This window comes from Emys orbicularis, chromosome 4 (assembly GCF_028017835.1).
Source record: "Emys orbicularis isolate rEmyOrb1 chromosome 4, rEmyOrb1.hap1, whole genome shotgun sequence".
Classification (NCBI taxonomy): Eukaryota; Metazoa; Chordata; order Testudines; family Emydidae; genus Emys; species Emys orbicularis.
Window position 1 is genome coordinate 46,478,092 of NC_088686.1, and position 23,264 is coordinate 46,501,355.

At 42.0% G+C, this 23,264-nt stretch overlaps 1 protein-coding gene across 1 annotated transcript in view; it reads right to left on the minus strand.

Moving 5' to 3' along the window:
• MIPOL1 (mirror-image polydactyly 1) overlaps positions 1–23,264 on the minus strand; it is a 276,027-nt gene that overhangs the window by 181,108 nt on the left and 71,655 nt on the right. Inside the window, exons 4-6 of the mRNA XM_065403050.1 lie at positions 15,203–15,431; positions 11,982–12,114; positions 9,307–9,412 (exon numbers count right to left, since the gene is read on the minus strand). Of these exons, the coding sequence (XP_065259122.1) occupies positions 9,307–9,412; positions 11,982–12,114; positions 15,203–15,431 (468 nt within the window). The remainder of the gene's footprint in view (positions 1–9,306; positions 9,413–11,981; positions 12,115–15,202; positions 15,432–23,264) is intronic.

Consider the following 23,264-nt stretch of genomic DNA (forward strand, 5'->3'; position numbering starts at 1 on the left):
TGAGTCTCATATTTTAAGAACACTACTACTGTCAAAAACTTGATGTAAGCATGAAATACTTGCCAAGCTATTTTATTTTTGTATCAGAATCTGAATGCGTTTTTTTAAACTCATAAGCACTGTCCAAGTAATGACCAAGGTTGGGACTTTCAAAGGCTTCTTTGAAAATCCCAGCCTAACATTAGTTTTCTGTCCCAGCCAGTACACTGGATATGGATCTCTTTACTACGCTCCTTTTCCTCTCCTCTCACCACCAACTTTCTCTCCCGTAAGGTTGGTACAAATTATTTTCTGCTGCTGTTTCACAATTTCTGAATTCATGATGATAACTGAGGGCAGGTCTACACTAGAAGCGCTACATCGGCGCAGCTGCTGTAGGGCGTCTGGTGAGGACACTCTATGCCGACAGGAGTGCGCTCTCCCTTCGGCATAATTATTCCACCTCCATGAGAGGCGGAAGCTATATTGGCAGAAGAGCATCTCCCACTGACATAGGGCTGGTGCGGATAGTGCTTACGTTGCTGTAACTTCTCAGGGGGTATCTTTTTCACACTCTGGGCGACGTAATTAAATTGACTTAAGTGGTAGTGTAGACCTGCCCTTAGTTTGGATTGTGCATGGTGGTGGGAGGGGAAGGGAAAAGATTTTCCACACAATAAAAACTAACCAAAAAAGAGAATTACATTACTGCAAATTTTGTCAATTAATAGCAATTCTAGTGCAATTGTCATTTAAAAGGTATATAGAGCAATTTTTTCCAGTGGCAACATAGCTAAATGAAATATAGTGGGTGAAATCCTGAGCCCACAGAAATCAATAGAATTATAGAATCAGAGACTTTAAGGTCAGAAGAGACCATTATGATCGTCTGATCTCCTGCACAACGCGGGCCACAGAATCTCACCCACCCACTCCTGTAACAAACCCCTAACCTATGTCTGAGCTACTGAAGTCCTCAAATCATGGTTTAAAGACTTCAAGGTGCAGAGAATCCTCCAGCAAGTGACCCGTGCCTCATGCTGCAGAGGAAGGTGAAAAACCCCCAGGGCCTCTGCCAATCTTCCCTGGAGGAAAATTCCTTCCCAACCCCAAATATGGCAATCAGCTAAACCCTGAGCATGTGGGCAAGACTCACCAGCCAGACACCCAGGAAAGAATTCTCTGCAGTAACTCAGATCCCACCCCATCTAACATCCCATCACAGGCCATTGGGCATATTTACCGCTAATAGTCAAAGATCAATTAATTGCCAAAATTAGGCTATCCCATCATACCATCCCCTCCATAAACTTATCAAGCTTAGTCTTGAAGCCAGATATGTCTTTTGCCCCCACAGCTCATCTTGGAAGGCTGTTCCAGAACTTCACTCCTCTGATGGTTAGAAACCTTTGTCTAATTTCAAGTCTAAACTTCCTGATGGCCAGTTTATATCCATTTGTTCTTGTGTCCACATTGGTACTGAGCTTAAATAATTCCTCTCCCTCCCTGGTATTTATCCCTCTGATATATTTATAGAGAGCAATCATATCTCCCCTCAGCCTTCTTTTGGTTAGGAGTGTTCTAGGAGTTTTGCCATTGACTTAAATTAGGCCAAGATTTCAACAATTAACTGTAACGGGCTGGCAGTGTTTATCTGAAGCACTTCACCACGTTAGCCAGTGTTAATACAGCTGGGAAAGAGATAAGTGGGTTTGGCTGATTCACTGAGGCATGTGTCTAGTTACCCTATGTAGATATAAGAGAGGGGGAGTGGCTCTGAGAGATAGAGGGTCTTCTAAGGTGATGACGGAGGAACCCTCACAGCAACCAAGGTTTCATCAGCTCTTTAATTGTATCTTCTTGTTTTGTTTGTTAATAAAGCTGAGCTCCATGAAGGGGGTGACTTTAGACTTTACAAGTTCGTAGAGTAGGTTGGGAATGCTGCCTGCTAATGTTAACCAAGTGAGGCAACGTGTCCACGTAAACAGCTAAAACCAGAACAAAGTAAAAACACAGCCAGCCATGCCTCACACATCCACCAGTAGTTAATTCCTTCATCAGTAACTCTTAAAAAAACCCCAATAAATAAACATTTTCAAAAGAAGTTTGTCTTCACAAAATCTAAAATTGTGCATCAAAGCTGTAGTTATATTGCAAGGTTTTGATGACGTATTAAAACACAAAAGAAAGGCTAGTGGTAATTTCCTAACTGTTTATCGTATTTCTCCATGTCCTTCCTTATAGCCATTGTTTGAGGTGACATACAAGTCCTTCTACAAGCAAAATGATTGCGATGTCACTCCCTTAGTAAAGCTGAGTAACCCTGCTTTGTTGACCTACCATGATATTTCATTAATTCACATTTCAGAAAAACAGTTCCAACCCTATCAACACAACAAATACAGGTTGCAATGTTTCAGGTTGCATAGTCAGGACTTGGAGAAACTAGGTTACCAAGTAAGAAGTTCCCAGTCTACATCCTCCTCCTTTGCCAACCTAGATAACAGGAACGCCAAAGTGGCACCCAAGAAATGTGTTGGCCTATTTCTTTGAGAGGGAGGGAAAATTATTTATATGATCTAAAAGAATGTAGGAACAGACCATTCCTTGTCCAAGATGCACTGGATACAGCAGATAACCTGAAAGCCTTCTTACAGCTGGTCAAAATAGCCAGAGTCATTTTTTAGAATCAGTATGCTGACCACTTGCTTAATCAGCATGGTTGGATTGCCCCTTTTGGAAAGTACGCGTTCAGAGATGTGACTTTTCCACCTCTCCTCACCCTGAAGGAATTTTCTCCTCTTCAGGGTCATTGATCCACATCTCATCTCTGATATCCAAGTGGGGAGGCTAATCTACTGTGAGAGAAAAAGTATTTTTGTGCTTGAGAGAGACTGTATTGGCCATGAGATTGTATTGAGCAACCCTGAGATGCAATGAGCCTGAAGCTCAGACCTTCTAGAGAGACTTGAGAACAGACATCACTGGTGCCATTCTTGGTCATCAGTCTCATTCTACATGTTTCGCCCCCTTCTATTGCAGCGTGACATTGTGTCACTAAGTAACACTTTGTGGCAGTGACATAGCCCTACTAAAATAAAGAGCCTGCAAGACTCTACTTTCTATATAGCAAATATACCTAGAGCACAAAACCAGTGAAGGAGCAACCCTCAAAGGTCTGGTGCTTTAGGAAGTTTTTACAAACCAATGGGGGCTTCAACTAGACCCTGCAACTCTCCCTTACACACAACTGCTCCTTCCTGTTAGCAGACACTTGTTGCTCCCTATATATCTATTTGTTTCTTCTTGGGGAAGGTCTAGTGGGCTATCATCCTCATTCAGACTGAGATCCATTCCCTCCTCTCACACCTTTGAAGGGATATTCACCTTCTGTTTCCCCATCTCTTCTTTGTAGTGTCTCCACCCTTACTTTCCACTCTCCCTTTACCTTTTTGGTGTGGTCCCCCCTTTTCCCACCCCTGGGGGGGGGCAACTTTCCTTTCTTCTTTTCCACCTTTGGTGTCCATCCCTTCCTCTGTCCCCTTTGAGAGGTTTCTCCTTCCTCTTCACTGCCCCTCCTGTGAGGTTTCCTCCTTCCTCTCCCACAACCTTCTCTCCCACAGAGTTCCCTGTTTCCCTCTCCATCATGCTACTCTCAATCCCTATATGGCTCTCTCTTCCTCTGCCTTCACCTGATGCCTCTTCACTTACTGCCTCCTCCAGAGGAATAATTAAGTTAACAATACCTCCACAGATGATGGCTTAGATGAGAGAGAATCAGGCAGGGGAAGTAGTAAAGAATAAGGAGAGAGAGAGAGAGAGTCTATGGCAAGCAGCAGCAGCAGGAATAACAACCTCTAGTGGCCAAAGAACTGCAACAACAACAAAATTCTCCCCTATTCCCAGTCCCAGTTACTTGGGGCAGAGACGGGAACCCAAGACAGAGGTTGAAACTCGCTGTCTGTGCTGTAAACAGGAATGATAAAGACTATATTTGACAGTACGTTATTTCTTATATCTATGACTACAAACACACACCTTGTGTTTCTTTCCTCACTCTTTTTTACTTCATCTTTTGTTATTCTCCCATCAACCCCTCAGATATTTCTGCTTTTCCTCTTTAGAAGCTCTAGAAATGAAAAGTATAAAGTGACAAGCTTTGGGTTATTTGCTGCTGAACTCTATGGCAATTTCCATTTAAAAATGAGCTCTCTTTTTAGCAACAGTGGCAGTCCCAAGTGTAGATAAAAAAGGAGGCTTCTGCAGTTGGGTTTACAACCCACTCAGATGAAGCATTACAGTAACAGAAACAGTTCTCTTAAACCAGGGGTGGGCAAACTTTTTGGTCCGAGGGCCACATCTGGGTATGCAAAATGTATGGCAGGCCATGAATGCTCATGAAATTGGCGTTGGGGTAGAGGAGGGGGTGAGGGCTCTGTCTGGGGGTGCAGGCTCTGGGGTGGGACCAGAAATGAGGAGTTCAGGGTGCAGGAGGGAGCTCCAGGCTGGGGCAGGGGGTTAGGGTGTGTGTGGGGGGTGAGGGCTCCAGCTGGAGGTGTGGGCTCTGGGGTGGGGCTGGGGATGAGGGGTTTGGGGTGCAGGAGGGTGCTCCAGGCTAGGACCAAGGGGTTTGGAGTATGGAAGGGGGCTCCGGGCTGGGGCAGGGGATTGGGGCACGGGGAGGGCGGGGAGGGCTCCAGCTGGGTGTGCAGACTTTGTGGTGGGGCTGGGGATGAGGGGTTTGGGGTGTAGGAGGGTGCTCCGTGCTGGGACTGAGGGGTTCGGAGGGTGGGAGCGGGATCAAGGCTGGAGCAGGGGGTTGGGCCACCAGAGGGGCTCAGGGGTGCAGGCTCCGGGTGGCACTTACCTCAAGCAGCTCCCAGAAGCAGCAGCATGTCTCCTACGCAAAGGTGCGGCCAGGCGGCTCTGCGTGTTGCCCTGTCTGCAGGTGCTGCCCCTACAGCTCCCATTGGCCACAGTTCCCGGCCAATGGGAGCTCCGGGGGTGGCGCTTGGGGCAGGGACAGCTTGCGGAGCCCCCTGGCTACCCCTATGCATAGGAGCCGGATGGGGGACATGCCACTACTTCCGGGAGCTGCACAGAGCCACGGCACATGTGCACAGAGAGGCCCCTGATCCTGCTTCCTGGCTGGAGTGCAGGAGCAGGGCAAGCCCCAGACCCCGCTCCCCAGTGGGAGCTCAAGGGCCAGATTAAATCTGCTAGTGAGCTGGATGTGGCCCACGGGCTGTAGTTTGCCCATCCCTGTCTTAAACCAAAAACCGAGGATGGTAGATGCAAATGGAGCTTAAAACCCAAATATGACAGATATCAATGAAAGCCAAAAGGAAGCTAGAATCAAGACATCGAATCCTGATAACCAAATTTATCACAAGAACAGGCATGTGGAATTATGAACTTTGTATAGTACAGAAAAACTAGAACAAGTTACATAAGAAACGAGAAAATACCATATGAACATACTTAATATCAGTGAAATGAGATGGGCAGGAAGTGGCAGATGGTGTTTGATAGTACTACAATCTTATACTCAGGTGTAGGAATTATGCTGGATAAAAATCACAGCAAACACTCTGCTGACTTGGGAGGCAGTGAATGACAGAATAACGACAGCCATGCTGCAAACAAGACATTACACCTGTACAAGTATATGCACCAACAAACACAGCAGGCCACAGTGAAATAGATACATTCTATGAGCAGGTGCAGCAAGAACTGGATGATGTGCCTAGCCACAAAATCAAGTTGATGATAGGTGACTTCTATGCACAAATTGGTAACAACTCTACTGGCTGGGAACAGGGCCGGCTCTAGGATTTTTGCCGCCCTAGGCAAAAACAATTTTGGCCGCCCCCCGTTTTTTAATTACCCCACCCCCAGCCCCGCCTCAACTCCGCCCCTTCCCCAAATCCCCAGCCCTGCCTCCTCCCCCCAGGCTCTCAAGCCTGGGAGGGAGGGGGAGCAGCGGCGCGCGAAACGGCCGCTCGGGATCTCCCCCTCCCTCCCACCCAGGTTTGAGAGCCTGGGAGGGAGAGACTCCGAGTGGCCGCGGTGCGGGCGCCGCTTCTCCCCCTCCCTCCCAGGCTCTCAAGTCTGGGAGGGAGGGGGAGCAGCGGCGCGCGAAACGGCCGCTCGGGATCTCCCCCTCCCTCCCAGGCAGCAGTAGCGGAGGTGAGCTAGGGCGCCCGCAGCACATTTTTAGGGGCGGCATTCTGGCGCCGGCCATGCCGCCCCTAAAAATGTGCCGCCCCAAGCACCAGCTTGTTTTGCTGGTGCCTAGAGCCGGCCCTGGCTGGGAAGTAGTCACAGGCAGGGCAGCAGAAGGCATCCAAACTGATAATGACGAATAACTCTCGATTCTCAGTGGCACAAACACCCTAAAGATAGGAGGACAAGAGGATTCACAAGGTCACACGGAGATCACGAGACAATGCAACTATCCACCAGACAGACCACATGTGTGTATCAAAAATGGGCTATATTCTTTGAGGGATGTCAGAGTCAGCAGAGAAGCAGATGTTGGCTCAGATTATTATATTTTAGTGTCCACATTACAACTTAAACTCAAAGATCATGACGACAGACAGACAGTGTTCTAGCAAGAGAAAAGTTCAAGGACAAAGAAACGTAGATCTGATTCCAGATTGCACTTAGTAACCGTTCCAGGATTTTAAAGGACCAGGCTGATGACAGAGCAGGACATGTTAGAAAAGAAAGAAGGCTCAGGTGGTTGGGACGTGAACACCATATGGCAGATGGGAAATGTGCTAAGCAAACACTGAATTGCATACCCAAAAGAGGAAAGAGAAAGCAAGGAAGGCAAAGGAAGAACTGGCATAAGAAGTGACAGAGAATACTGAATACATTGCCATCACGTGGGAAGAAGTACCACAACTAGCAAGTTACCATAATCAATGCAGAAACTGGACTGCCCGATATGTCAGCAGCACAGGAGGAACTTAGGTATAAGGTATCTTTTTCTGCCTTTCTGACACAGGTTTTAAATCAGCAAGGCCTTATATAAATGGGAAGGTTCATTTTTAAAAAGTGAATTGTAATCCCTCCCAAAGAAGATGGTAAATGTTTTTATTATGTCTTTATGTGATGCTTTTTACAATGTACTTTTCTGGAGTAATTTTCTTATCACAAAGTCAGTACTAAGCAATAGGAAGAATGCAAACACCCATATTTATAAGCTTCACTCTCCATGTGTTATATACAGTAGCAATTAAACATTAACTAGTTACATGAAATCATAACACCATGTGTTCCCCTTTTCTCAACGAACTTAACAAAATGAAAAATATCATTTGTCTAAATACACTAAATCTTCATTACTATGCTCTTTAATGATAAAGTAGGTCTGCCCCTGAAGTTTTTATTAGACAGATCGGCAAACCTCCACAAGTTCAGTTTGGTTCAGATAACTTGGATAAGCACTCCAAATTTAGGAGTTATCTGAAACCAAGCAGGATGCAAACACTCGAGAGATATTGGAGGCTTTCTCCTTCCAGTCAGGCTAGAAATAAAAGGACACCCAGTCTCCCAGCAATTAGAGACTTCTGCTCTTACAGACCAGGAGATGCAGAAACAAAGAAAAGATGAGAGGGGGGAAATTTATTAAAAAGTTGCCCTAATATCCTTAAAACTTCAAAGCTTTGATTCACATTCGGGTTTGCATGGTTTACTGCTATGTCCATATCTAGTTATCATATCATGTCATATCCTTCTGGAGAGGATATCATTAATACGTTTACTAAAGTAAACAGAAAATTAAAAACTTAAGGTGGGAACTGATTGCCAACAGCTGTTTCTTCCTATCCTTACAGGAAACTGATTAGGATTTTGACAATGTATTTTATATCTACAGGGGCTTTTTCCCTATAGGCTTTAATGAGCAATGAAGGTTTACTTTAAATAGAATATTTCTGTATTATATACACATAGGTAAGACCCTATGCAAACATCCAGAAAACAAACAGATAACTTGGAATTTAGTGCAAACAAAAGATGTTATCATGTTATCATGACACATACAGAAGATTTATGTTTCTTCTGAATATACACAAGAGGGTTCATTCAAAAAAAGAAACTAGCAGAGTTTAATAATATCCAGAATTTCTCTTATTTTGTTTCACACTATCTAGCTCCTCACCCCCATAAACCTCCTCTTCCATCTGTGATACACACACAAAGAATATCGTATTCTTAGGAGCTTGACATTAAACAGATAGTCAGCCATCTGATTTTTCAGCTGAAGAGTTACTTATATTCTTTTCCACTATTTTTCTGGTGATGATTAATCTCCCTTTCAGTACCAATATCTTGGGGACAGGTCATTAGACACATAATTTTACACCTTGCACCTAACTTAAACCTAATAAAATATGGCCGAGAATAAATTGTGTGAAGCATTTTATAAAATTCTTGTGCAATTAACTGTTTAAATCACACAGAGAAAGATCTCAAAAGAACATTGTCATCTTTCTTTAAGGTACTAAACATCGTCTCTCTATAATATTATAGCCTCACGGTGTACTGGCTCTATATAACACATAGCAGCCTACATAATAAGAAATCACTTGTCAAATGTAAAAATATTCTACTTAAAATATAACTTTTTGCAACTTAACAAAGTAACTGTTTTTTTTTATATACCTACCCAGAGAACAATGGTTAAATATACGCACATCTGTATTGTTCTTAAAATTTCTTTTAAAGTAGTCACTTTCAACTGTAAACTTTTAAACCCTTTCACTCTGGAAATCTTTTATAAACCTCATCCTCTGGGGACATACCATCATCAATGTCATGAGATGAAAATTCATTAACTACCAGAAGAACAGATTTTTCAAGTAAAGTGCAGGTCTCCAGTTGAGGTGAATGTGTGACTATCTCCATACAAAGGGGGGGCGGGTGGGGTAGTATTGCTCTGAACAAGCTAAAACAATAAGTGGTATTTGAACTGCTGGTTGAAAGGTAGAGGCACTGGTAATCATTATTTCTTCTTGTTTGTTCAGGACCTTCCAACAAAACAAACAACCTTTTTGTGATTGGATTGACATGGTGTTAACAATGCATTTAATGCCCAAATCAGTATGAATACAGGTAAAGCTCTCACTAATACCAGTACCAGGATGTTAAAGCCACCTATTTTCTAAGCAACTCTAAACAGCCACACATAAAAAAAAAAAATCAAACCTTCCCTCCTTTAGCAAACATAGCTAACAGTCACTAGGCCACGTCATATAGCAACCGTGGGTACTGTATGATCCATAGGGCCATCTGTTAAATGCTTGTCTACTGTACCTGCAGTCTTTTCTGCAATCTTAGCTTCTGTAGCTCTCTCTTGCAGTTCTAAGTCCAGCTTTATTGTCTTCAGCTCCTTGTCTTTTTCAGACAGCTTATCCTGAAGCTGAATTGAAAAAATGGACAATAAGATTCTTATCTGACAAATATACCCTGTCCATTAATCTTCAGCAAAATATAAATTTCCCTCTTATAAAATGATTCCTCTCCTCCCAAAGAAAACAAATATTAAGCAACACAGGTGTTTAACGTGCTTCTATTTATTTAAAACACTAAAGCAGAAAATACCATCTGTTTTCAACCCCCTTGTTTTCATCTACTCTGTACAACAGACAGCACTGTTTTTATTTGGGATACTCCATCTCAGAAACTACTAGCTGTAACAGTGTTGCATAAAGAAATTCAGAAGCAGTGTGGGATGAAGGATGCATCTTATTCCCTGGAATATTCTTTCAGCTCACAGCCCTTTCATAGCAATGGTGTTACTTCAGTTCAGATAAACAGAAAGGTTTTGGTAAGTTTGTAGGTGCAATGCATTCTTTTCTGTATTCTTTTCAAGCCAGAATTTTGACTCTTTCTCCCCATACTGAGGCCTTCTTGTATTTGGGAATTAATTGAATCTACTTGAGAAACAGTTAAGTGTGGCTGTCATTTAACTGTAAAAAATGTACCCGTAGAAACGTCAGACTCTGCCATTTGGTTATGAACATGTGACTCCCACTGACAATGGAAACCTCTGCAGCGTGTAACCAATGACAGAAATTATCCCAAATCTTACATTAAAACAACCAAGTGACATTACGGCCTGCCTATCAGTTGGACTATATGCATACAACAAGAGCTCCAGTTTACAAATTATTGCTCTTATTTATAAGCTTCTAGCCACTGTTCATGCCAGTTGATAATAGCGTCATGAAATGCTTGAGCTGTCTGAGAATGGGGGAAAAGCCATGTGGATACATTGTTTAATAGAACTAGAGTGACCAGATGTCCCGATTTTACAGGGACAGTCCTGATTTTTGGGTCTTTTTCTTATATAGGCTTCTATTATCCCCCACCCCTGTCCCGATTTTTCACATTTGCTGTCTGGCCACCCTAAATTGAACAGATTAAATGAAAGCCATTCTGGAAAGTAGGTTTCAAACTTTTCATAAAAACATGGAAGCACCATCATTCAAAATCTCCACCATCGACATTATATTAGCAGGCTGAAGTCTAGTCTAGAACACATGAAAAAAACAAAACAAAACCCAAGACAAGGTGGTGATGGAGGCTGAGGGAATTAAAGTAACACTAATAAAACATGGACTGGGGCTCATTTGGTAGACAGAATAACTTTGGAACCAAGAACTCTCAGAGTCTCAAACTCTTCCAAATTCCAGAAAGAAAAATCCAATGGAGATTACAGTACACAAAGAGAGGGATGCAGAAGTTATATTAAAATGACCAATGCTTAAGAATTTGTACAATCTCTAGGGTTTCCCTCTAAATTTAGTACATGTGGGGATAGGGGGAAGATCTCAAATGTTTTCTATCTAAAATGAGAGAAATTTGGAAAAATATATGTAGAGATTGCAATTGTTATTTTGATATTAGTCTAATTAAAGGTGGAATTAAGCAAACAGGAGAGGGAATGTGAGAGAGTAGATAATTAAAGCATGAGATGGAAAAATGTGGTCAGCATTAAACAAACAGAGTTGCTGTTAAAGGCCAGGTACAGTAACAGACCTGAAGAGGCATTGCTGCTAAATAAATCAAGTTCAGTCAATCAGCTGCAATGCAGAAATTAATTAATTAAATGACAATAGGGAAATGCTAATAAAAAGGGAAAATAAATACAGTGGAACTTACTAAGCCGTCAAATCTGCAAACATTTCTGTACTTGTTTTCAAAAGCACAACCAAAATGAGTGGGATTGGGGCCTGAAACAATTTGCTATGTCTAATTATTTGCATTCTGCTTTTAAAACATTGGTCTCTTCCCTCTTCTCAGAAAAGTTTTAATAGGAGTGCACTGTTGTGAGATTTCATGTTACTAAATATCATTACTTCTGCAAAATATTGTATGATACCTTTACTACTATTTTGCTATGAAATATCAAATTATTAAAGCTAAATAGGTATTGTAAAAATAAATAGACAAAGCACATTTTGAGACACATTATTCTTGCTTTTGTACTGTGCTTACTTAATCACTTGTTTGCAAAATTCTGTTATTTGTACTGGATCTCCCAGTCATTAACGTGAATGACTGACATGAAACTAGCCCAGTGTGGGTCCTGATCCAAAGCTCATAGAAGACCATGGGAGTCTTCCCTTTAATTTCAATAGGTTTCAGATTAGCCCTTCTGTTTCTAAATTTCCCCAGTCTCCACAAGTCTGTCTGAAACCTAGAAAAATGTTAATGAATGGTCCTACGATATGCTTATTTTGCATCTATATCTATGATATCTGAGTTGATGTCACTGATTAAAAAGGTTAAAGAATAAAAGATCATTCACTTCCTTGGAAACATTCATTAAGCAAATAGTAAGAGTAGAAATGACAAGAGATCTATTGATTATTAATGCAATAAAATAAAATAATTAGTAAAACTAAATTAGCTAAGGTTAAAATGAAGGTTTAATGGACAACAATAAAACAGCAAGTACTGTAATCTGAATATCTCTATTGTACCTTTTTATTCTTTGCCCTTACAGCATCCAATTCTTTCAAAAGGAATGCGATATTCATCTCTTTATCTAGGTCTCCAGTCTCCTTCCAAGAAGTCATAAAGTCAGAGAGCATTCTCCCTTGTTTTTCTGTAATACTATGATTTTTTAAAAAAGATTAAAAAATTCATCAATCAATAGAACAGAGATTCTCTCATTCAGCAAGACATCCACTACCTGCATGTGAAGTTTACAAAATCTGATAGTTAACTATCACAGATTTAGGATTTATAAATTAGCCATAGAGCTGGACAATGCCTATTTCTCATCTTTTAAACCTACAAGAGCAGCAGTATTTGAAACAATAAATGTATTAAAATGCTAGTATATAAAATAAACTAAGCTAAATAAGCTATGAAGTCTATACATTGGAAATGATTAAAGGAAGTAAATATCAAAAAATATAAGCTTAATCTGGAGTGATAAAGTAAGGAAAATATTGGGGGATCAAATTTATGCTCAGGCTAAAATATATATTTCAAGAGACTGGGCCACTCAACGAAAATAAATGTAATTATTCAAAAGATATGAGACAAAGGAAAACATCTTTTTGGAATTCTAGAAAATGATTTTATGTTATTCCAAATATTATATCAGACCACAGAATGTCCCCACTTTATACCAACCAATTCCAAGAGCATTTATTTAGTGGTGGAAAGAAGAGCGATAAGGTGGAGTTGGAAAGGGTAATTTTTGGAATACAATGTGGTGAAATTTACTGCTGAACCTTTGTAGTAGCTATTTTGCTACTAAGGTCTGGTACCAGCTACTGTAGGGAGCTGATAACAAGGGGTGAAATCCTTTCCTGGTTAAAAACTGAATTGGGCACTCTTGCTATACAAATCAGACCAAAATTCAGGCTACATTAACAGTATACCAATGTCTACAAAATATTGTCTTGTAGTCTACCTTTCTAGGACCCAACTCAAAGTAAGATTTTAAAAATTCCTTTTACTCTGTCACCTGTTATTTACAGTTAACTCAGATTTTAGTAGCTCTAATGCAGAACCAATGTAGACATGTTCATGGATTAAGGGAGAAATTCTTGGATTATAAGTAACAGGCACAGAAAACTTAAGTTTTATACAATATAACTCATTACCTTTGACATACCAACTCTGCAACTTTTCTTGTGTGCGCTATCTTCAAATACAATACATGTCCCAAAAATAAAGAGGAGAAAACCAAGGGTGATCTTTCCCAGACCGCTGAAGACCTAGCAAAATATTTTCAAATGTGCCTAAGTGTCTTTGGAGCCGAAATCCCATTTTCAAAAATTTACTTAGACGTTACAGTCCCATTGACTTTGGCACTACAGTCCCACTGACTTTCAATGAGACTTCCTAAGTCAATGGCTCCTGATTGCCTAAGTCACTTTTGAAAATGGGATTCAGGCTCCAAAGTCATGAGGGTGCATTTGAAAATTTAACCCCTAGTAAATAAATCAGAGTTTCTCATAAGTACATACACACATGATTACATGAAGGTATATTTTACATTCTAATCATAATGAAAATGCAATACAGATTATCACAGGACTCAAAACAGGTCAAGATAAAGAATGGAAAATAATATGGATAAGTCTACTAAAGGCCTTACAGAATATCTGCATTAAGATAACAAGTGATTAACATATATAGACCCCAGAAATTTTTATTGTGCATAAACATGAATAGATCAAGGATGAAACTATGGATCCTGTCTCCAGCACACAAAGAAACAAATCTTGGATCCATAGAGCCATGGTGAGATCAGCTGCCCCCTGGAATGTGTTGAGAGGACCATGAATGGAATTCTAGGGCTACCGCAGTTGATTCTTGGGCTCGTTCACCACTTTCTATCAGAGACATCCATATTGAGTAGCATGTTAGCACAATTATGTCAAACAAGGGTAGCCTGCACTGAAGCAAGAGGCAAGCTGTGCAAGTGGTAGGACCAGATATCAGTTCAACTGGACTCTTCAACGTAAGAAGTTGTTATTATGAAGGCGAACACAGGAAGCATTATTAGCACAGGAAAAAGATATGAGGGAATCTACATGGAAGGCAGAAAGATGTAAATACATATCAACTTGCCCCTCCTTTCACCTTTGCTACTGACAATTTACTCACTTGCCCATTTCACATCTAAGAGTTGCATTTGACTCTTTCACTTCTCTCTCCTCTCACATCCCAGCATTCATCACTTCTAAAACCATCCTTTCTTTTCAGTCCCCATTGCTAACACCCTGGCTCACATACCATGCCTCTCTCTGACCTGAACTATAATATAACCACCTCATCCCCAGCCTCCCTGATCCTCCCCTCTTCAATCTATCCACAATTTTGTAGCCATGTTATAATCTCTCTCTCACTCCACGGACCATTCCTCCCTCTCCCATAGCCCCCTAGATTCCTTCTGTGGGTGCTTTCCACAAAGTGTCCTCCTCATCCTCACTTTTAAGGCTTTGCCTACATCTCACCTCCCATCTGCCTTTGTTCCCCTAATTCATGCCAGGTGGTCTGCTCACTCCTCACCCCCATTGCTCCCTTGGTTTCTCCTCTTCCTACACTTGTCTTCATTCCCATCAACTCAATTCACTCGTGAATGAAAGCCCCTCTTCCAGTGCACCCAGCCTCACTCTCCTCCTTCAAGCCCCGTTTTCAAGACCCATTTCTTTTGCCTTGGTTTTCTTAAGTGGCCTACACTGCTGTGCTCTCTCTCCTGTTGCCCAGCCCGATACCAATTGTAATTAGTGTCAGAACTTCATTTGTGACATAAAGAGACTTTGTTTTAACCATTGCCCCTCATTTTGCTACCCCTTCTTTTCTACAGTTAGCTTCATTTTCAATGTTTGTCTGATGCAGATTTTAACTTTTTTGGGGCAGTGACCATGCCTTGATTAAATTTCAATAGTGTTTTGTATGGGTTTATTATAGCCCTATGTAAATATTTATCAGCACCACAATAACTTTGGATTAGTGCTTGAGGAGAAACGGCTGAAAGGAGTGGGAGACACACTGGATTCCAGAAGGAGACTTGGCCTAGGGGTGGGAGAACATGGCGACCATTTTTATGAATCCAACACACGAGCAGCCTTATATTCATTCTAAATTACACAGAAATGCTCCATATTTTTGGAATTTTACCCATAATAGTGAAATATTCTCAATCCAGGAAAAACATATAAAAGAAGCTTGTATTTACCTTGATTCTTCAGCAGTACAAGGGGCAATAACATGATCTAGACACACATTCTGGGTGCTAGTACTCTGAATGCTGAGTGAGATGGCTGTTGGCAAATCTGACAGGTTCATTGCTTCAACATTGCCTTGGATGACCAATTCATTTTGTGGTTGTAGGCTTCTTGAAGAACTTGGATAAAGCTGAAATTTCGGACAAAAGTCTTCTCTTTGCTGTTCCAGATTACAGATTTCTATTTGAAGATAAAAATTAACAAAAAGTTCTCCTTGAACTACTTTTTAAATTGAAGGAAAGCATACACTTAAAATAATTGATGAAGTTTTAAAACCCACTCACACTTTTCTTTGTAACAGAAGGAGGAAACATACCAATTTAGGCCCATTGCTCCCTCATCCTATTGATGAAAGGAGAGGAGTGTTATCCAAAGCACTGACTCAGGAGATCAGTCCATATACAGGAGTTACTGATTTCTACTGGATATTTCACAGGCAAGTCAAAAATTTCTCCCCATTTCCTGATTTCTCTTCCCCCTCAATTACTTATTAACAGGATAGATCATTGGCCCTTACAGATGACCTGCAATAGCCAGGGTAAGCCTGTATTATAGCACATTATGAACCTGATTCTCGTTTACACTAAGGCCTCTTGACTTCAGAGCTTACGTTAATTTTCCTCTTAGCTCCCAAAGCACCTGGCTCCACTCAGCTCTCCAGCTTCCACAGTAATATGATACTTTAGCATGTGCTATGATCGTTTTGCCACCACAATTTGTGGAAGTCTACTGGAATATGCAGCCAGTGCATGTTGGTGCGTCATTCACCCAGAGAGTTTAACAATATTTGCAAATCTTCAGAAGCAGGTATACTCTTAGCTATCTGTTTTATGTAGATTAAATAGAGACTACTAAGAGTTTTATTTCTAAAACTTCTTGAGGAGTGTTTTTTGTTTTGTGTCATTGTTTATTATGATAGCTTTTATTCTATACATTCTTGGATCAGACTGATTATTTTCCCTCAAAACGGATAGAAGAAAACACTGTCTATGCCCTGTTACTGTTCTATGAATAGCCTTAAAATACCCATTAAGCAAACCCAGGGTACTGTACTGCATATAAAATAGAGAAGCAGAGACTTTAATCCAAGAATACTCAAATGAAGTAATTCCCTAAAATCTGTTGAAATTGTGGGAATCTCTCTTTCCTGAGGGAGGAATAGCAATGACACACAATCACTTGCTGCAAACTCTGCCTCAGCACTGGGACTGAAGCTTGCTCCCTCAGGTCAGGCTATCGCAGTGCTATTATGGAACTTAAGCAGGACAGGCAGGACTCCTGAATCAGGTGTGCACTACTGCTCATTGTCCCATGCACCCCTGGTTTCTGACTGGCCATTCATTGAAACTGCTGCTGGATTTATGAGCTATTGGGGGAAAGTGGTTCAGCCTCTTGCTCCCTGCTACAGTACACAGCAAAGGAAGACCTCGCTGTAATGAACAAGGCAGAGCAGAGACACTGAGTACAGATCTTGCCCCCACTAGGGTGTGGGACATTCTGGGTATATTCAGTCACTATTAGCTAGAGAACTAAGGTAATGGGAGTTTTTATTGCCTTTAAACCCTTGTTGGGGGGGGGGGGGCATCCCTTTTGGTTGTGTAACCACTAAAGCGAGTTCTCCTTGAACTACCTTTAATTGCTTCCCTATCTACCAAAGTACACATTGAAGAATCTTGTCTGCAAATGCATTGTCTCCTCCACTTCTCCCACTTTAGATACCCTTTGTGTTGCATACAAAGTAATACAAACCACCCTCCTGCACATTGTAGGATGGGTGCTGCATTACTGAAATTGGTACTTGCTCTCAATAGTTTGGTTTAATCTCGGGAAATTTTTTTCTTTCTGTATCGTAGCAATAGTCTCTATAACTAGTATTTATTTGAAGCACCTCAGGCAGGGATGGATTAGTGACTGCGAGGAACTCTCCAACCACCACACACCTACTATTTATTATTTGTATTACTTTTGGGCCTCGAAGCCCCAGTCATGGACCAGGGCCCCCTAGGATTAGGAACTGTACAAACACAGGACAAAAATATGGTTCCTGCCCTAAAGAGTTTATCATCCAAGTATATAACAAGCTATCAGCCTTTGTAGTTACACTGGGACAGATCAAAATTTCAAGAGATCTCAGCCCTCATGATCCAGGGCATAAGGAGATCAATAACAGGGGGTTTCCTTTTCCTATTTTTCAAATCTGCCCCCTTTAAACCTCACCAACGTATGTACTGAGTTCTTGCAGGAGGGTGAGCTGAACTGTACTGTTTAGGGCACTAGTAGGGTGGTGCTCTCTGATTCCCTATCTACGTGTGGTTAGGACTTGGAAATCTATGTCTCCTTTGAGTCACCAGCAAAGCCAGTCATCATTGCGATGGTTTCAAATTTGCATGGGACAGGGGCCAATCTCAGCACACACTGCCGGCAGCAAAGAGCTTTACAAAAGCAAGCAATTTTGCAGGGCATTTTTCAGCAGGATGTTTCAATTAGCTGGTCTTAGGGCCTGTAATTGATCTGGCTTGGGGGATGCTATTTTGACCTGGTCCTTTCTTGCTGGTTTTATAAGACAGAGAGGAAAGGTGGCAGCCTCCCCCCTCAGAATTGGAAGGACTATCTTCCCAGGGGCATTAAGGTTGAAGTTGTTGCTTGTTCAATAAAGCTGCATCCTTTCTTTGCCAAGGCACTACATCTGTGTCATTGTCCTCATTTGTGCATGTCTGGACCAGAGTGCTTTGAGGAAAACTTTGTAAATGCGGTCAGATTTACTGTGTATAGTGACTTTTATCAATTTCAGATATATTTTATTCACCAAATAAACATGACCATTTGTCCTAGCTACAGAACCACCCTCAACTCCCTAACTGGGCTGATGCAAGATGATAACTTGGCTTATTGCTAAATTATGCAACAATATGGATCATTGCCCACCTTGGGTGTGTTGCTTCATGCCTCCTATGAACCCAAAAGTGTGCATTAATCAGCACTAGTGCACAGACACAATAGACACTGAAAGTATATGGATAATCAGGCTGCCTGAAAAGTGCCACGGATGGGACTCGCAGCATCTTTTCAGACATTCTGGAATATATTTTCATTGAAGTGGTACCACAACATGGATTTTGATTCTTCTTGCATGGGCCAACCAACCTTTTTTCTATATAAACTCCATATTAATATTTCACTGCAAAGGTGAAACTAAACAGCTGATCATCAATTTATCTTGAATGAATTGCTCATTCATGTTGAGGGAAGGGGAGGCAAATGTTAAGAAGGGATATAAAGACACTAGAATTGAAGCTGGCAGGTGTGTGGGGTGGAGAAAGTTAAAGGTGAATTGGTTTGTGTTGAGAATAAGATGGAGGGAAATTTAGAATGTTTAACTTGGGAGTGATGGAAACTGAAACAAGTAGTAAACATGTAACCAATAAAATATGAGCCTACCATATAAATGCATCCTTCCCCCTAGTCCTCCTCTGTCTTTGTCTTTTTAAACTGTACACTCTTTGAGGAAAGGACCACGACTTCCTCTGTGCATGGAAAACACCTAGCAGTTTTTGAGCACTGCCACAGTCTAAGTTACAGCAGTCATTACTATTTCTATCATCACAGAAATGTCAGAGATGTTGGGGCGGGGAAGCGGACTACTGGAGAATCCTGTAGCTACACAGACAGTAAAGAAAAGGGGAGATATACTGGTTTAAAACGGGTGATGCATAGCCCTCTGGGATTTCCCAACACTCCACTTGCTATACTCAGCTAATCAGCACTTAGTTTGTCAGGAAATATCTGGGGACCTACATATATGTAAAGGGAAAGGAAAGAACTGATCAGACAGTATGATAGGTAAGATAGGAGTTATCTGCAGAGGACAGAGATGGCCAAGAGGGATGGTACTTGAAAATAGACAAAGGAAGGAAGAGAGAAGACAGAGAGAAAGACAAAGAGCAATATACATTCTGGAAAATGAACTAAGCTTTTTGGAAAGCAGATTACTAAATTACAAGCTCATGGGCCCATGCTGTCATTGTTAAAGGGACATTCAGGTTGAAAATCACATTAAAAACCCCATACTTAAAAAAAAACACCAAATTTCCATACTTATGGTAGCAACAGCAAGCTTAGATCATTAAAAAAAGAACATTAACAAAATCTATATTAACTTTTCATTATTTATTCTGTTTACGCCCTCTTCCCCCCCAGTTTGAACAACAAGAAGTCTAGTTTCACCCAGACCTGGCTTACACTTAATATGTAGGCCGACATAGATATGTAACTCAGCAATGTGAAAAATCCAAGCCTCCGAGCAATGTAGCTATGCTGACCTAGACCCCACTGTAGATGGAGCTAGACCGATGGAAGAATGCTTCCAGTGACCTAGCTACTGTCGCTCAGGAAAACCCCTTCCATGAGTGCAGGCTGCAGCTATGCTATGGGGTTATGTCAGCAGAACTATAACACCATATAGTCCCTATAGTAAAGAAATACCCCCAATCTGTTTCTAGTTTGCATACACTAGCACAAAGCTACAATGTTTGGGTTACAAACATTGAGCAAATGTTCATTTAAATAGAAATATAAAATCTATTCCCACCGGAATTAAAAAAAAAAAAGAAAGAAAGAAACCTTTATAATGGTATTACAAATACTTATTCCACCACCACTGACCACAATACACATATCTGATCAAATTTAAAAGTCCAGATATTTATGTCAAACCAAAGACCACCAATCTATCCAATGTCAAGGTGCTAATATCAGGCAACAAACCATCACCTAAAAGCTTCACTGCAATCCTTCCCTCTCATTTTTGCGGCAGTGATTGATCTTGTTACTTTTATTACTGATTTGTCAAAAAAGTCCAAACCAAGTTTAACTTTCGTGGAATGGGGGGGGAAAATTCTAAAAATTTCCCATGACCTGCAACAATTCAGATGTTCCTGCTTCAGAAATTCCACCAGCGGTGTACATTTGGGTTAAAACAAGATGTTTGTTCTGACAAAACAATTGCCATCATCATCTTCAAGCAATAGCTAACCATTTCAGCTGAAAATAGACTAAAGTGTTTGTGACGTGTCATTCCATATTCTTTATGAAAATACGGTTATGATATGAATATGACATAACTTTATGCAAGATGACTCATGTGAGATATCATTGGAAAGGTTATGATTTACTAAATGTGATTATCCAATTTGTATGCTTGTATCATTTCTGTATCTGAAGTTAGGAATATTGAATATGTATCTGTATTTCAACTATGCTACTTTGGATGACGCCTACTGCTAAGAACTTCAGGTACAACAATGAAAAAGCCTGACAGTGTTGCTGGCCCGTCAGCAAGAGACAATGGACTGTAAAAGAGCTTAGTCTTCCTGTGAACATGTGAAGAACGTGTGAAGAATGGCTACAGGGGCCCTACAGAGGCATGTGACCATGTCACCTGATACTGGAACCCATCTTGAATTCTGTACTTTTCCACGAGAAGCTAGGGGGGTCAAACTAGGAAACTCCTGCCTTATGCAAATCCTAGTTAAGGGTGGGGAGTGAGGTAATCCAGGTCATCAATTCTCCCCTGCTACTCCACCCAAGATGACTGCTGGAAACAACTAAGACTGAACTGGGAGAAAGAACTGGACCCAGGCTGGAAAGGCATCTGGCCTGTTAAGAAGATTCTTAGAACCATATTTAGGGGGAGAACTTACATGTAACCAGTTTCTTTAGTGTATTAAGCTTAGTTTGCATGCTCTGTTTTATTTTCTTAGTAATCTGCCTTGTTCTGTCTGCTACCTCCTTAAACTACCTACAATACACCTGTTATAGTTAATACATTTATTTCTGGTTCATATAACATAATATATAATATAACCCAGATTTCTAATGCGGGGGGTGGGGGTGGGGTTGTGCATACCCTTCTCCACGTTGATTGAGGGGGTGAATTTCATAATATATCTTTTAGTCTGTACTCCAAGGGAGGTGGACATCTGAGTGCTGGAGCAAGTCACTTAAGCTGAGTCTTCCCAGAGCTGATCTGCAGCTGGGTGTGGCCCTGCCTGTGTGTGTGTTAGAGGAGGTTTTAAGGGCCTGGCTCAGCAAAACAAGTTAAAGGGGGCCCATGCCAGTAGAACAGGTAGACTCAGTGGTATCTCAGGACATCAGGTGGCTTCCCAAGGGGTCCAACTCGTCACAGTGTTATCTTAAATTCAGAACATCTAATGCAATTTGACTGCACATTATTGCACTTCTACTATACAATATATTAAGTCTTATGGAAAAGACAACACTTCAGTTTGAATCTTGTAACTAACCCATTTTTAACTGATGCAAAAGAAATCAGTACCATGGCTGGTTAACTTAAGGATCAGAAAGAAATGAATCAGCATTTTTTGTCATGGCCAACATATACACATATTACCTCTGAAACTTCTGCCAAACAGAATGTCTGCAAGAGAAAAAATGGTTACCTACCTTTCGTAACTGTTGTTCTTCGAGATGTGTTGTTAACATCCATTCCACATTAGGCGTGCGCGCGTCGCGTGCACGGACATCGGAAACTTTTCCCCTTAGCAGCTCCCGTCGGGTCAGCAGGGGAGCCCACCAGAGCAGCGCCTCCACGCCGGTGCATATATACCCCTGCCGACCTGACCCCCCCCCCCTTCAGTTCCTTCTTGCTGGAGACTCCAACAGAGGGGAAGGAGGGTGGGAAGTGTAATGGACGTGAACAACACATCTTGAAGAACAACAGTTATGAAAGGTAGGTAACCATTTTTTCTTCTTTGAGTGCTTGTTCATGTCCATTCCAAATTAGGGGACTCACAAGCTTACCATAGGAGGAGGGTAGGAATCATGGAGCAATTGATTGAAGAACAGCCCTGCCAACCACCACATCATCTCTGCCTTGCTGGTTGACTGCGTAGTGGGCTGTGAAAGTGTGCACTGATGACCAGGTGGCTGCTTTACGGATCTCCTGGATCGGGACGTGCGCCAGGAAAGCTGTTGAGGACACCTGTGCCCTCGTCGAATGAGCCGTGATCGCCGGAGCTGGAACCTTGGCAAGCTCGTAGCAAGCACGGATGCAGTCCGCAATCCACGATGAAATGCGTTGCGCCGAGACCGGAAGCCCTTTCATTCTACCAGCTATGGCGACAAACAACTGCGTTGACTTGCAGAAAGATTTAGTTCGCTCCAAATAGAATGCCAGGGCCCTTCGGACATCCAGAGTGTGCAGGCTACGGTGACTCAGGTCCGTGTGTGGTTTAGGAAAGATCACTGGTAAACAAATGTCCTGGCCCATATGGAATTGCGAGACTACCTTAGGGAGGAATTTTGGGTGTGGCCTGAGTTGCACTTTGTCCCTATAGAAAACTGTATAAGGAGGCTCCGAGGTTAGGGCTCGTAACTTGGACACCCCCCTAGTCGATGTAATGGCCATCAGGAATGCCACTTTCCAGGAGAGGTGCAGGAGAGAGCAAGAGGCCAGGGGCTCAAACGGGGGCCCCATAAGCTTGGAAAGGACCAGATTAAGGTTCCAGGGAGGGACCGGTGGGCGCAAGTAGGGGAACACTCTCTCCAGTCCCTTGAGGAACTGCACCACCATGGGGTTAGAGAACACAGAGCATCCGGATTCCCCCGGGCAGAATCCTGAAATGGTAACTAGATGCACCCTGATTGAGGAAGGAGCAAGACCCTGCTGTCAGAGGTGCAGGAGGTATTCTAGGACAACTGGAATAGTGGCCTGGAGTGGCTGTATCTGCTTAGGCTCACACCAGCAGGAAAATCTTTTCCACTCAGCTAGGTAGGCCGCCCTAGTGGAAGGTTTCCTACTGCTAAGGAGAATTTGTCGTACCGGAAGAGAGCACTGGCTCTCCATAGCGTTTAGCCAGAGAACGTCCCCACCATGAGGTACAGAGACTGCAGATCCGGGTGGAGCAGGCACCCTCTGTCCTGTGTGATGAGGTCCCGGTGTAGGGGCAGGGCAATCGGAGTGGCCACTGACAGCTCTAGCAGGATTGTAAACCA